The 15,280-nt window shown below is 43.0% G+C and overlaps 1 protein-coding gene across 1 annotated transcript in view; it reads right to left on the minus strand.

The window, feature by feature from the left end:
* LOC139913341 (nucleolar protein 4-like) overlaps positions 1–15,280 on the minus strand; it is a 163,418-nt gene that overhangs the window by 102,636 nt on the left and 45,502 nt on the right. The window contains exons 4-5 of the mRNA XM_078288295.1: positions 14,855–14,961; positions 13,036–13,038 (exon numbers count right to left, since the gene is read on the minus strand). Of these exons, the coding sequence (XP_078144421.1) occupies positions 13,036–13,038; positions 14,855–14,961 (110 nt within the window). The remainder of the gene's footprint in view (positions 1–13,035; positions 13,039–14,854; positions 14,962–15,280) is intronic.

Raw genomic sequence — 15,280 nt, forward strand, 5'->3', positions numbered from 1 at the left:
AGTTCAAGCCAGTTGAACTATTTTCTGGACGGATGGATTCATCACCATCTATTTAGCCAATCAGAGGCATTCCTACATTTGTTTTGGAAAAAATTGTGGCGACTGCAGAGACAACGGTCCAACCAAAACAAAGATAAAAAACTTTGGGATGACTGTAGGTTTTCCAGGTCAGTTTATTATTTCATTTATACAGTATAGTCTGTTTCTTCTTTTTTCTATGAAGTAGCTCCGTTATGAGCAAAGCTTTAGGCTGCTGTATTTCTGCCTCACCACCATATAGACGTTCCAAAACAGGCCAAGGGACAGAAATCTATCAATTCTATCAATAATTCTGTCCGTTTTTGGATCAGTGTGGCCGCGGCCTAAGTCAGCTTCGTTAAAAGTCGGCCAATTCATGCACCACCTAGAATCCTTATCATCAGCCCTCTGATGAAGGGGTTGTAGACCAAAGCTTGGCCTGGTAAACTGCATGGATAAAAGTGTGCAGAGCATCTTTTTCACTGTCTCTGGCATCTCCAGCAAAGACTCTCAGTAGATACAATTTTATTTGTGACCAAAAAGCACATGAATGCACTCAAGGTGGGCGTCCGACGTCCACATCTCAGAGAAAAGTAACTCCGACGAGCATGAATGCAACAAGCGAAGCGCGATTCGTCCTTGCTGGTAGAAGGGAGAGACCCGCCATGAGGCAAAGAGAGAGAGAGAGAGAGAAATAAACATTGATAAAGACTCATCCCGAAAGACACTGAGAGACCAGAAAGCGACCCAGAGAGAGTCAGAAAGAGTGCGATCCAAAGAGAGGAAGAGGATGAAGAGGAAAAGGGGATTAGCAGGCAGGCTGTCCCTCCTCCCCGGCCCTCCTGCCGAGCGCGTGGCCAGGTCAGGGGGGAAAGTGGTGTTATTTTGGAGCGGAGCTAAGCAGGCCCTAACATAAGGCTTTATCCTGGGAGAGGCTCTTCTCCTCCAGCCCTCCTGTCCCCTAGCAGAAGGCTGGGGGAGGGTGAGGGGGGATAAAGAGGAGCTGTAAAGACCTTAATAACCCCTTCGACGCCGGAGAATAGCAGCACATGTTGCTGAAGTCTGCAGTCCCTATGGAGTTTAGATCTGATGTGAGGCCTGGTGAAGGGAAACCTGGTTGCTCACAAAGTTCTTTGGCACCTTAAATACAAAAACTAAAGGGCTTCAAACCCTCTAGCTACCTTGTTACTTGGTTTATCACCTGCTAGCATAAATTCCCTGAGTTAATCATCTGAATCAGACAGTCTTCTGAATTTGTTGACTTATGGTTGTCCTGTCAACAGAAGGAATCTAATCAGGAAAACAAAAAAATCTAAGAATATTGTGATGTGGGAACGCAGAAAAGGAAGACTCTTCACTCAAATCCTGATGAAAATCAGAAGAAAAAAAAACTTTTCTTGCCTGATGAATGATATAGAAAATTAAAAATGCAGTTTTCTCAAATGTTCTCTTGCAGCTTAAATAAAGTTTGTTTATTTCCCCTTTATCACAAGCATGTCTCAAAGGACTTTACAGAGAATAAGCCTAACTAGATCTAACTGATCAACAATCAATCATAGAACAGAATGGTATTGGACAAACATAAAGAAGCAGAACAAAGTATGCAAAACATAAAACGTGGTGGCTGGTCGAAGGAAGCTGGAGACTTGCCTTGGCAGGAATGTAACTAATATTTCCAAATAGCAAGCCCCAAGCCACTGAACCAAAGCTAAACCAAGCGCACACCATCTACTGTAGAACAGTACAGGTCAAGCGCCAGATGAGGGACGTATCTGGGCTTGTTCCAGTCCAACAGGGCAACGAAAGGCTTTCATTAAGACCATAATGCACCATTTCACCTCTGACCTTGAAATGTAAGAGCGTCAGCTAAACGCTCTGAGCTACACCACAACACTCCCTGGCTACTGGACCGAAACATATTGTCTTGGTCCACTGGTGGATTTGTGTGCAATAGGGAGAAAGCTGTGGATATTTTGCTAGATATTGGTAGATAAATTCTAAATGTTAGTGTAGGCTTTGCTGAAATTGCCTTGAAGCAAGTGAGCCCTATGCCATTACTTATTCTCTGTTTCTCCCTTTTCTCCATTTATTTATTCCTCTATGTGGTTTTCAATTGCAGCAGCTCAGCAGGCATAACAGCACTTTGAAGTTAGACTTCACATTAGTGTTTCCCCTATATATACACTACCAGTCAAAAGATTGGACACACACATTTTTCTTTATCATTACTTTTTCACATTTTAGAATAATAGCAAAGACATCAAAACTATAAAATGCCACAAATGGAATTATGCAGCGACCAAAAAAGTGTTAAACAAATCAAAACTATCTTATATTTTAGATTCTTTAAAGCAGCCGCCCTTTGCCTTGATGGAAAGGCATACACAGAAATTCATACACAGGATCAACTTCACTATTTATATTTGTCTAAGAAACACATTTCAAGAATTTAAGCAGAAGCCTTTAGATCAAAATGGCTTTAAGAGAATGAAAAACATAGAACATTCAATCAGGTGGGTCCAAACTTTTGACTTGTAGTGTATTCTAAGATGTAAGATCATGACCCGCCATGCTAATATTCTAAAAATAATTGTACTTTTGGCTGAAACTCTCAGTTAGTAGGCTAAGCTGTTGCTGAGGACTGTGAGAACCAGTGTTTCTATAGTCAGTCAGTAGCGGCGCCGCTGTTGAAAATGCTTAAGGTTTCTTTTTCTTTTCTTTTTTTAAATCAACTGTATTTCTGCAGAGATGCACCTTGATGATGGAAATGACAAATAGCGTGTGGGGGCAGACAGAGCAAGAGAAGCACACACACACACTGCTGCTACTAGGGAAACACTGCACACAATCAAACTTTAAATCGGTATTTACTGTACAGTAAACTGACATCAAAATCCTGTCACCAGAAAACTATTTTCTGCCTCCTATAAGGGCCAAACTCCTAACAGTAATGGAGAATTGGAGCTTTCATAACAGCAAATGGCAACTTTGGACAAACTGCTGGTTTCCCAGGAGATGTTGCCTTGAAAACCCATTCTGTATAAAGTTGATGTTCAGATTTTCTCAGTGGTTAGAGAGTCTGTCTTTCAACTGGATGACCTGGGTTCAATCCTGTTTGTCGGAAAGCACCCGCCCTGCTGAAGAGTCCCTGAGCAACACACTGCACCCCTACCTGAAACTCACCCTGACCTCTGACCTCTCTGTGGGCAAGAGAAAAGAGAATTTCTCTTTTAGGGATTGACAGAGAATCACAGACCAACTTCAGCTTTCTGTACCAATACTTCACCTTCGGCCTGTATGGTGCAGTGCTGTAGGAACAGCTGTGGTTACTACACAGTGGAACTAGAGGCTCATGGGTCCCATGCTGCTGCTTTCTCATGAAAACCCCTCAATTCCAATTTTGGTGTTTTCAATACTTTCTGCTTTAATTAAAACTGGACATGTTTCAAAAATGCATGGGCACCAATGGGAAGATCAAGTGGTGTTTCCCAGTTGCTGAAGACTGAACTTTAATATATTTACAAGATTTTTATTTAGCAGCAGAATCCCTCTCAATATTATTATCATTATTATTATTATTATTACCATTATTATTATTATTATTATTATCATTATGTTGGTTTCTTAAGTTTGGGCCTATATACATTGTGGCAGGTCTAAAAATGTAAAGGCTTTAGAAAAATGTATCTGTTTAAAGAAATCACTATAACATTCCCATAGGAATTTATAGTTTTTCTGTAGTATAAAGACCTTATTAGACTTTATGGGATTGCTTTATCTCCTAAAGTTTTGCTATAATATTCCTGTATTATCTGTATGCTATCCATTATTTTCTAAATGACAGGATTATACAAAAAATACTAAATACAAATATCCTATAGGATTACTAAATACAAATATTTATCATAGGATTACTATATACTTTGTGGTAAGTATAAACATTCACAGGCTGAATTACAAGAGTTTGTTGTTTAATATGCGACTTATTTGCCAACAAGAACACTAGAAGTCAATGGAAATGCCCCCCCCCCCCCCGCCCCTTCTCTCTCTCATAATGCCCTATTCAAATGAGGGGCTACTGTTTCAATGCTTGGCACGCGCCACCGATTGTTCCTTACTGTGCGGGTGCTTGGTCATTCCGCATCACCCACCCACCCACCCAACCACCCACACACACACCCCCACACATGCATACACCACACACACACACAAACACACATATACACTAATCACGCACACGCACGCGCAGACATCCCCCACCGCCACCACCACATTCACACACGCGCGCGGGCACGGGGGAGCAGCAGAACAATGTGAGTGTCGGAGGCACACTGGCCTACTGCACTCTGCATTACACTGGAAACACGCTCATGAATAATAATAATAATAATAATTGCGATATGTGATGCGGGAGCGCGCGGGCTGGTAATACACACATACACAACACAATGTTTTGTAATGAAAACACACACAGCGGAGGCTCAAATCAAATCTGCGTCTTTCCCTATGATGATGTGTGTTTTAACGGCTGTGTGGCACGTAGCCCACTGCCCTCCAGTCCAGCCTGTCAGCCCGTGTGACTCACAGCAGAAGCATGGCAACAACACAATATAACTTCGTGCACCGCGATATCCCGTAACAAATACAATGCAAAGTGTGCGACCGCAGCCCGATGCGTGCGGGATATTTCCTCGGGATGAATCAGCGCTGATAGTTAATCAGATCGCCTATCAATAGAGCGTCCAACATGCCTCGGATGTGATTTGACCGCAGAGGAGAGAGAGAGAGAGAGGGAGAGAGAGAGAAAGAGAGAGAGAGAGTCGCCAGTTCTGCACAGCCAGGCTTCTTCTTCTCCTTCTCTCTCTGTCAGTCTCAGTCACCGGCAGGCAAACAGAAACACCGAGAAAAGAGAAGGTACCGAGGCAGAAGGAGCCGCGCGCACCGGGCTCCATAATAAACACAGCATTGCTCAATTAGAAAACGCCTTCTTACCTTCACTTCAACAAGATTACAAACATGAATGTCGACCGCCACCCGCGTCTCCAAGTCTTATTTTCTTCTTTTTCCGTTGTTTGTCTTATTTGTCTCTAGGTTTTTATCTTTTATTTTTTTGTAATTTTTTTATTTTTTAAATGGACAATATATCCTGCTGTATATGGGAGGGAGTGAGAGCACACAGCAGGACCCTCAAGACTCTCTCTGGCAACCAGGGGGCGGGGCTACGGCCGCTGACGTCACAGCCCGAGAGAGAGAGAGAGAGGGAGGGAGAGAGAGAGAGAGAGAGAGAGAGAGAGAGAAAGAGAGAGAGAGGAACTGTACTGTATTATACTGTACAGTATGCCACTAAATTCATTTAAAACTGGGATAGGCCGGCTTTAGAGAGCCAAGCAAGGCTACTACCACTCCTCCGTCCTTTCCTCCATCCATCCACTCATCCACTCATCCCCCCCCCCCGCCCCTCTCTCTCCAGCTCCATCCATCCATCCTCCCCCTCTCTTCCTTTTGTTAGCTCTCACAGCGGCCCACAGCAGACTGCATTGTTGCCCACCATGCAAATTAGACAATTGGAGAATCCATTACCGGAGAGATTCAACCCCCTAATTGCTAAGAAAAATATCTAATTGCACCTTTTAATAATAATACCAAAAAAAAAAGGAAAATGATTAACTTGTCAGGTATGATAACATTAATGCATGGAGAAACATGGAGAAATATGAATACTCAGAAGCAGAATGTCCAGTCTTTTTTATTGTCAGTATATCAGTAGTGGATTTTAATAAAGATCGATGGCCTTCATCCAAATACAGAAGCATCACCAACAGTTATCATTATTTATTCACTGTGTGTAGCAAATAACAATTTCTGTTAAAATATAACAGAGAGTGAGAGTAGTTCTTACAGGCCTAAATATAAAAACACTATGGATTACAAGAAACTGTAGAGAATAAATAAGGAGTCAAACGAGAAGCAGAAATCAGAACTGACAAAATCCAAACAATTCTCTACAGTCCCTCCCTCGCTCCCCCTCTTGTTTATCTTCATCATCATTTTCTGCTGTTGATAGTATTTACTTGAATGTTACAACTATAATAAACATTTAGACAATGTCATTTTACAGTTAGTGATGCCACACTGTATTCTGTTCAATAAGGTTCTCTGGTCGGAGGCGGGGTCTGCCCAGACATTTTGTCCATGAATTTTAATTTTGCTTTTTAAAATCACTGTATTTGTATCTGATTTTTGCTCTCTTACTTATTATCCGTTAGCCTTTAGTGTGTCTTGTTTTGTTGATGTTTGTTAGTTTGTTTGCCGGCTTGTTCAGTCTGTTTTGTGTTATCTTGTGTTATGGATGTGTGTTTTTATGAGCGCACTGCAGCAAATTCCAAGCAACTGTCCAGTTGATGTGGCAATAAAGTAAAATAAGTAAGATTCAGAATTGTTTTACTGTTGTCTGAAGTCACACAGTAACTTTGAAAAAGATTAATTCATATTATACAGTATATATGTCATTTTCTGAGTTGATAATGTAATTTTACCTGACAAATTCTGTATTTTTTGTGTTTTATGTGAAGCACACTGAATTTGCCTTGTGTGTGAAATGTGCTATATAAGTAAAGTTTGCCTCGCCTTGCCGTATTGAAGGACGTGCGTTTAAACGGAGAGCTCACTTCTTCGGACCAAGTCCCAAGAACAGGCTGCAGCTGGGATGTAAAAATAAGCAACAGTAAATTTCTCTCCATCTTAAAAAAATAAATAAATAAATAAATAAAGGACATTATGGCTGCAGCCTGGTGCAGAGAGTCTGTGTTTTTTTTTTTTTTTTAAATATGTGGGTTTTCTCACCCTGGACAAACACACAGCAGTCAGAGGCTTCAGAACAGACAGGAAGGTTTCATTCAGATGGTTTTTCATTTTCTTTTCACACACTGACCTTTACACTGGATCAGACATACAGGCAAATGTTTAAATATCCGCCAGCCGCTGTATATACTCACTGGCTGCTGTGTGTGTGTGTGTGTGTGTGTGTGTGTGTGTGTGTGTGTGTGTGTGTGTGTGTGTGTGTGCATGCACATGTGAGAGATAGAGAAAAAAGAGAGAAAGAAAGAAAATGGGGGTATTTAAGATAATGCTTGTGTCGTGTGTGTATGTGTGTGTTTGTGAGAGAGTACAGGAGTGTGTGTGTGCGTGTGTGTGCGTGTATGTGTGTGTGGGAGAGACTTGTGCATGAGAAAGAGTGTTGAGTGTGTGTGTGTGTGAGAGAGAGACAGAGAGATGGAGAGAGAAAGAGAGGTGTTTAAGATAATTCAAGTGCTGTGCGTGTGTGTGTGTGTGTGAGAGAGAGACAGAGAGATGGAGAGAGAGAAAGAGAGGTGTTTAAGATAATTCAAGTGTTGTGTGTGTGTGTGTGTGTGTGTGTGTGTGTGTGTGTGTGGGAGAGGAGTGCATAAGAGTGTGTGCGTGTGTGTATGTGCATATGTGTCTGCCTGAGAGAGAGTGTGAGAAAGAGAGAGAGGTAGTGTGTGTGTGTGTGTGTGTGTGTGTGACAGAGTACATGAGAAAAGAGTATTAGAGAGAGGTTGTGTGTGTGTGTGTGTGTGTGTGTGTGTGTGTGTGTGTGTGTGTGTGTGTGTGTGTGTGTGTGGCTCCCACTCCCACATTCACGTGACAAACCTGCCACCTGCAGGTGGTAGGCGGAGCTGCAGGATAATGAGCCATGCTGCCCATGCTCAGAACAAAGCACTGTGGGAATTCCAGCTCAGTGTGCTGATAAGGCCGCTTATCGCTCCCTGTGAGGCTCTTTCCCCTTGACGATCAATAGGCAGCGTGGCCCGAGAGGAGCCTCAAGAACCGAGTCACTGTTGCTTTCAATGGAGAGTTTTAGCCTTTCCATCCTCTCAAAATTAATGTCACGAGTATTGGTTTCAGTGGAGAGCTTTAGCCTTTCCAACCTCTCTAAAATAATGTGACCCATCTCCATTTCAATGGAGAGTTTTAGCCTTTCCTTTACCATCTTAAATAATGTCATTAATATTGGTTTCAATGGAGTTTCAGCCTTTCCATCACCTCTAAAATGTCATTAATATCAGTTTCAATGGAGAGTTTTAGCCTTTCCCCACTATCTAAAATAATGTCAGTATTGGTTTCAATGGAATTTTAGCCTTTCCACCCTCTCTAAAATAATGTGATCCATTGGTTTCAATGGAGAGTTTTAGCCTTTCCTTTACCATCTAAAATAATGTCATTAATATTGGTTTCAATGGAGTTTCAGCCTTTCCATCACCTCTAAAATGTCATTAATATCAGTTTCAATGGAGAGTTTTAGCCTTTCCCCACTATCTAAAATAATGTAAATATTGGTTTCAATGGAATTTTAGCCTTTCCACCCTCTCTAAAATAATGTCATTAGTATTGGTGTCAATGGAGAACATTAGCCTTTTCCAACTATCTAAAATAATGCCATTCATACTGATTTCAATGGAGAATTTTAGCCTTTCCACCCTCTCTATAACAATGTAAGTATAGGTTTCAGTGGAGAGTTTTTGTGACACACAGTCTACATGCTTTCCAGAGGCCTCTCCAGCCTCCCTATAAGATTTTTGATTTTTATCGGTTTCAGTGGAGAGTTTTAGTCTCACCTGGGCTGCTCCGGAGGAATTCATTGCACAAGAAAAAGACAACGTTTCCATTAAATACACCCGTGTCTCAAAATGAATGTAATGCTTCATGTAGCAGCTTTAAGGCTCAGCTGCCCGACAAACAGCAGCCAAAAGGTTTCAGTCGCTTCATCACCTTTTCACACACCAGCCTTTTATCTCCTAATGTACGATTTTCTCTGCTGTCTTCTCCACAGTCTTCTAGTAATTATAACAGACCGACCCCCCATCCTATCTCCCCTCTGTACACACACACACACACACACACACACACAAACCTCCTCCTCCCAAAAATAATGAAATGACTTTCCTCAGGAGGTAGCTGGGATAATGGGCAGAGAGAGGGGGAGACCATAAACGATAATGAACCACCTCATTCTCCTTTTTTCTTAATTCCTTCCCTAACGCTCCCCTCCCCCCTCTGCCCCCCCCTCCCCCCTCTGCCCCCCTCATCATCACCCCCCCGCACACCCCCCTCCTATCTTTCTCCCCCTCTCCCCGCCTCCTCCTGCCTCCCACCATCGCTCTTACCAATTTTTTTCATTTTTAGTAGGTGGCACATCCACCTACTCCCTTCCTCCTTCCCTATCTTCTTCCTCTCTCCTCTATCTTCCTCTCCTCCTCTCTCCTCCTTCCCTATCTCCCTCTCCTCTTCCTTCTCTCTCCTCCTTCCCTCCTCTTCCTCTCCTCCTCCTTCTCTATCTTCCTCCCCTCTTCCTCCTCCTCTCCTCTCCTCCTTACTTCTCTCTTCTCCTTCCCTATCTTCCTCTCCTCCTCCTCTCTTCTCCTTCTCTATCTTCCTCTCCTCCTCCTCCTCCTCCTTCTCTATCTTCCTCTCCTCCTCCTCCTTCTCTTTCCCCCTTCTCTCTTCTCCTCCCCTATCTTCCTCTCCTCCTCCTTCTCTCTTCCCCTTCTCTATCTTCCTCTCCTCTTCCTTCTCTCTCCTCCTCCCCTCTTCCTCTCCTACTCCTCTCTTTCTCTATCTTCCTCTCCTCCTCCTCCCTTCTTATTTTCCTCCTCCTCTCCGTCCCCATCTTCCTCTCCTCCTCCTCTTTTCTCCTCCTCGTCGTCTTCCAGATAGAGCCACCGCCCTGCCTCTCTCTCTCTATCCCATTCTCCTCCTCCTCCTCCCCCTTCTACGTTGTCTGCTGCAGCCCCCCCATCCCACCCCCCACTACACCCCCCCCCCGCCAGGAAGCATCCTGGGTAATTTCCTCCTCTTATTGAATTGGGACGGGGGGCGGATGGAGGGATGGAGGGGAAGATAAACGGATGGGCAGATGAACGGAGGCTCGGGATGAGTGCTAATGGGGCCGGTAGAGACTTTCCATCACAAATATACAGTACATCCTCCTCTCTTTTTCTCGCTCTTTTGCTAATTCTCTCTCTCTGTCTCTCTCTCTCTCCATTGTCCCTCAAGCTCTCTCGCTCTCTCTCTGTCTCATAAAAACAAAACCAGACAAAAGACTCTGACCTGCTTTTTTCATCACAGAGTACCATTCAACTATCCTGCTTCTACTTCTATCTCTGCCTCCCCTAACACACGAGTACAAGCACGCTGCACACACACACACACACACACACACACACACACAGTGAACCTAATGCTCCCTTATGTCCTGTGTTATTTCTATAGGTGAGTGAGTCATTGTTCCTCTATTCCTGTCTGTAGCTCCGCTGAGGCGAACACTATAATCTGTATTTCTGTAGCTCCATCTCATCCTGCCACTTACACACACACACACACACACACACACACACACACACACACACTTTATACAGCCTGCTAAAACTTCAGCTCAACTTGTCCAGCTATAGGATTTAAAAGCTGAGAAAGACCGACCTGACAAACATACAAAAGATGTGAGTGTTAGGGCGTAGGTGGAGGAGGCGGGTCGGTGAATGGAACGGCACAAATTACGAAGCTTTTCAGAAGCAGATTTCAAGACTTTCATAATCATCTAACCGGAAGAAATCAGCAGAAACAGAAGTCGTTTTTGCCATAAAGCACAGTTTTCAGCTCATGATATAAAAGACGACAGAACAAAATGAGTTTCGTCTTTTAATTTCTCCCAAATCACATAAATTCTCAATCTTCCTGTTTCAGCTAACTGTAACAGCCAATTCAATAGTTAAAGGTGATGTACCCGACATTAAAAGAGAGGTTTGAATTCTCGAAAGGACGTTTTGTGCGACATACAGTTCGACGACTTTTCCAGAAACTGTACACAGATACAGAGAATCTCACTGGAAAGTAACCCAGGTAGAAATGTCTCTGTTATTGTGAAATAAATTGTGATAGCAGCTGGGGTTAGACAGATATATCAGGCTGATATCGGTCTCTTATTAAAAACTGGATATCAGCTAGTCATGTTGTCCGCCTTTAATATGATGGAGGTTCCTTCCTGACCACAGCTACAGAAAAACAGTCTGGAAATCCTGCGATGAAATTGTGTTTTCTCTGCTCATTTTACTTGTTTATTAGTTTTTTGTAAATTAATTCTTCATTCAAAGGCAGTAATGTCTCCCAGAGTTTCTCCTGCCACTGAACAGGTGTGGTGGGTCACTCTGCCTTAAAGAGCTGCTGACACTAAAATAATGTCATTCGTCTGGGTTTCAGTGGAGAGTTTTAGTGTCCCATGATGATCTGAATGCTGTTTCAGAAGCTCTTCCACCCTGACAGGAACCTTTGTCATTTTTTGGCATTACAGTGACATGACTGTTTGATGAAAGATACTGAATATCGGCTCTTCAATCCAAAACTGTTGGTTTTAGTATCAATCGTCCTTCAAAAACCCACATCGGTCGAATCTTAACAGCAGCCGCCTCATCTTGACACTCTGTAGGCTGCAGTACAGTATCGACATGTTTTGTCATTTACACTGCTTTTGTGTCATTACAGCATTTTATATTTACATGAAAAAAATAAATAAATAACAACGTGGAAGGGGGAGGAGGAGGAGGAGGAGAATGGGATAGAGAGAGAGAGAGGCAGGGCGGTGGCTCTATCTGGAAGACGACGAGGAGGAGAAAAGAGGAGGAGAGGAAGATGGGGAAGGAGAGGAGGAGGAAAATAAGAAGGGAGCAGGAGGAGAGGAAGATAGAGAAAGAGAGGAAGAGGGGAGGAGGAGAGAGAAGGAAGAGGAGAGGAAGATAGAGAAGGAGAAGAGAGAAGGACGAGGAGAGGAAGATGGGGACGAGGAGAGAGAAGGGGGAAGAGTCAAAACGTCAAAACTGTATTAAAGCTTCAAAAGACAAGTTTATTTATGCGTTTTTGAAGCTTTAATACTTTTTTGACAAGTAAGGTATTTATTTTGATTATATCCTGTGCTTCTTCCTACTGTTTTTGACGTGGATATTTACATTTTACGCACTTGCTTCACGCTGTTATCCAGAGTGACTTGTGATAATTAGTGCAACAGTAGAATAAACTTAAATTTATTTACCATTAACCTTACAAACAGCCATTAGTAGGAGTTCAAGGGTCAAATCCACAGCCATGACAAGATGTAAGAAACCGCTCCTGCAACCCGCCGCTGATCATGTATGATGCGAGGCAGAGAAATCAACGGGAGAAAGGATTTATGTTCTGCTATTTTTACAGCGATGCGTTAATGAGACAATATTTCACGTTTTTCAATGCGAACATGATTCCTTTTACCATGAAAAACATGCCAATGCAATTCTGAACTTTATTCTGTTCAAACACGAGGGTGATAATGAGGAACGTGCTGGTTAGGTTAGCAATTAGAGCGGTTTTGACCCGGTGTCACCAAACCAGACTGGTGCAACTGTTAGAGAATAACAGCAGTCACAGAGGTTATTTTCAGCTGTGTATGTGAGTGTTTGTGTGTGTGTGAGTGTGAGTATGTGAGAGAGAGAGAGAGAGAGGGAGAGAGAGAGAGAAATGCAACAACAAGAGAGACTGTGGCAAAGGTAGAGATATTGAACTGTGCATGTGTTTTTGAAATATGCTTGAAAATGCATGCGTACGTGTGTGTGAGCATGTGGTGTGTGTGTGTGTGTGTGTGCATGTGGTGTGTGTGTGTGTGTGTGTGTGTGTGTGTGTGTGCATGTGGTGTGTGTGTGTGTGTGTGAGATAAAGAGAACAGAGGAGGAAGAGAGATAGTGACAGACAGAAAGAGAGTGTGGGGGGAAGTAAAGATAGCAAACTGTGTTTGCGGAATATGTGCGTATGAAATTGTGTGTGCGTGTGTGTGTGTGTGTGTGTGTGTGTGTCGTGGACAGACAGACAGGCAGATATATTGGCATTCCAGTGTAAATTGGCACTTCAGTGTCTCCCTCTCTCCTCAGCTAATTAACTAGACGCTCAGAGGCTTGGCTTAATTGGAACGAGCTCAACCCTCTATTCCCCCCACTGGTTATCACGACTGGCACACACACACACACACACACACACACACACACACACACACACACACACACACACACACACACTCACACACAGGGAATATGACTGACAGCGAGTGTGTGGTACAGATAGTCACCCTGGTACAGGAACGGTGCTGTTGCAGGAACAATATGGAGTATACCAGAGGGGTTTAATTTCACCAAGACAACACAACATCCAACCACTGATACAAACAGCTGCAGCCTCTGTTGTTCGCTCCTGCAGCCTGAAGCCAGACCTCTGAAGCCTTCCAGCCACTCTACTGTCTCCTGTTCCCCATTTTGCCCCAAAAAAAAACACTTAGCAAGATTTCCAGGTGACTACGAGGCTTTTAGGAAGGCAGGAAGGCATCTAGAGTCTGAGACCGGCTCCTTTAATTCTCCATGCGCTGGAGGTATTTTGGATTTGGATTTTGGAAATGGAGATAGGCTCCCTTTCTTGTTATAGAATGTATTTGTTGGGCATTTTTGCCTTCGTTTGATAGTTTACAGTGAAGAGAGACAGGAAAGACAGGAAGGGGGGGGGGGATTCAAACCCACAACATTGTGGTTACATGGTATGAGCCTTAGACAACTGAGCCATCAGGACGCCCCGAAATAAGCTATTTTTAGAATGAATTACCATGTAATATTCTCATTAATGATTGACTAATGTATAACTTTTGGACTCTTCTTCATAGTAGTATTATTATAGTGGCAACATACTGTATATTGATCTGGTCCCAGTCAAAAAGTGGTCAAAGAAGCTTGTCCTTCAGTGAGACAGCCAACTAACCCCATAGCTTAATTAAAAGAAATCAGCAACTTGCCATGGCAACCAATTAGGCTGAAACATTTTTTGGTTATACTAAGAGCCTGTAGTCACCTCCACCAATCAGAAGTAATCCAACACTAGTGTCAAGCCTGTAGTCACCTCCACCAATCAGAAGTCATGTATCAACATGTGAGTCAGTCCCAACTCTGCTGGCTCGGTCCAAGATGGCGGCACAGCGGTGAATTACGAGCTACTGCTTGATCTGGAACCATCAGCTGTCCATTTAGACCATGGAACATATAAAACCCCAAGCAGGATCAAATCCATATATTATAGCTGAACTTTAAAAGTTGCAACAGAGGTGATTGACTCATTAATTCATGCTTTTACCGGCGTTAGTGTGTCAGGTTTGCTACTGCTGCTACATTGCCCAGCTCTGTTGAAACTTTCCTCCAAAGCCAAGCCCTTCCTGTGCCGCGGTATCTGACAGGGTTTTCTTACCTTTTTTGTTTTATCACCTATTTCTTTAGGTTAATTGTTTATGTCTTTAGAAGCCAGCCTAAATGATTTTTCAGACTGTCAATAATGTGAATAAAAAAAACAACAACTCCTGCACACTGTCTCATATGCAATTACAAGCTTTTAATAAGAAGAAAGTGTTTTCGGTCCAGTGACCCTCCTGGAGCATCAGACTGAAACACCGCATTTCTTCTCATTAAGATGTTGTAATTGCGAGTGTGAGACAGTGTGTGGGAGTTTTTTTTTTATCTACAGCAGTGTTAGTGGGCCTCCCGCTTGTCTCCTACGCACCTGTCACCAAAAATACTCAAGTGTAAAAAAACAACCTACTGTTTCCAGGCAAAGGTCAAAGTCGAGATATACTTCGTACTTTTACTTTAAATTGCAGGAAAATTCTTGTGGTCGAAAACTAAAACGCAATGCATATTCTGTCAGAAAACAAGCGCACGATCAAAATGCAATCCACACTCCCAAGCGCCGTCGTAGTTAAGTCACGTACCTCGTTGTTGCTCATACACTGCAGCTTCATCTGCTTCAGGTAGGTGGTGGTGAGAGGCATGTTGTAGTCGATCACCTCCGAAACCAGAGGGCTGGGTCTGTCGTTCTCTGGAGAGGAGGAGAGGAGGAGGAGAGGAGAGAGGAGGAAAGGAGAGAAGAGAAGAAGAGAAGAGTCAGTCAAAAAAGGAAAAATAAATTGTCCACATTGTCATTCTATGTGCGAGCTGTCTTCTTACAAAGGGATTTCTACTGTCTGAAGCAAAAGTTTAACAGTAGAAACACCAGGCTGCGGCCAATTGATGAATTTTAGAATTTAAATATCTCAGCTTCGTCCCACCATCACTTTTTTTATCTAGATCCAATTTCTGGGAGTCCAGGAAAAGTAATCTGCTCTTCAAAATCCCACAAGGAAATAGCAGCTATAACT

Source organism: Centroberyx gerrardi, chromosome 14 (assembly GCF_048128805.1).
Source record: "Centroberyx gerrardi isolate f3 chromosome 14, fCenGer3.hap1.cur.20231027, whole genome shotgun sequence".
Classification (NCBI taxonomy): Eukaryota; Metazoa; Chordata; class Actinopteri; order Beryciformes; family Berycidae; genus Centroberyx; species Centroberyx gerrardi.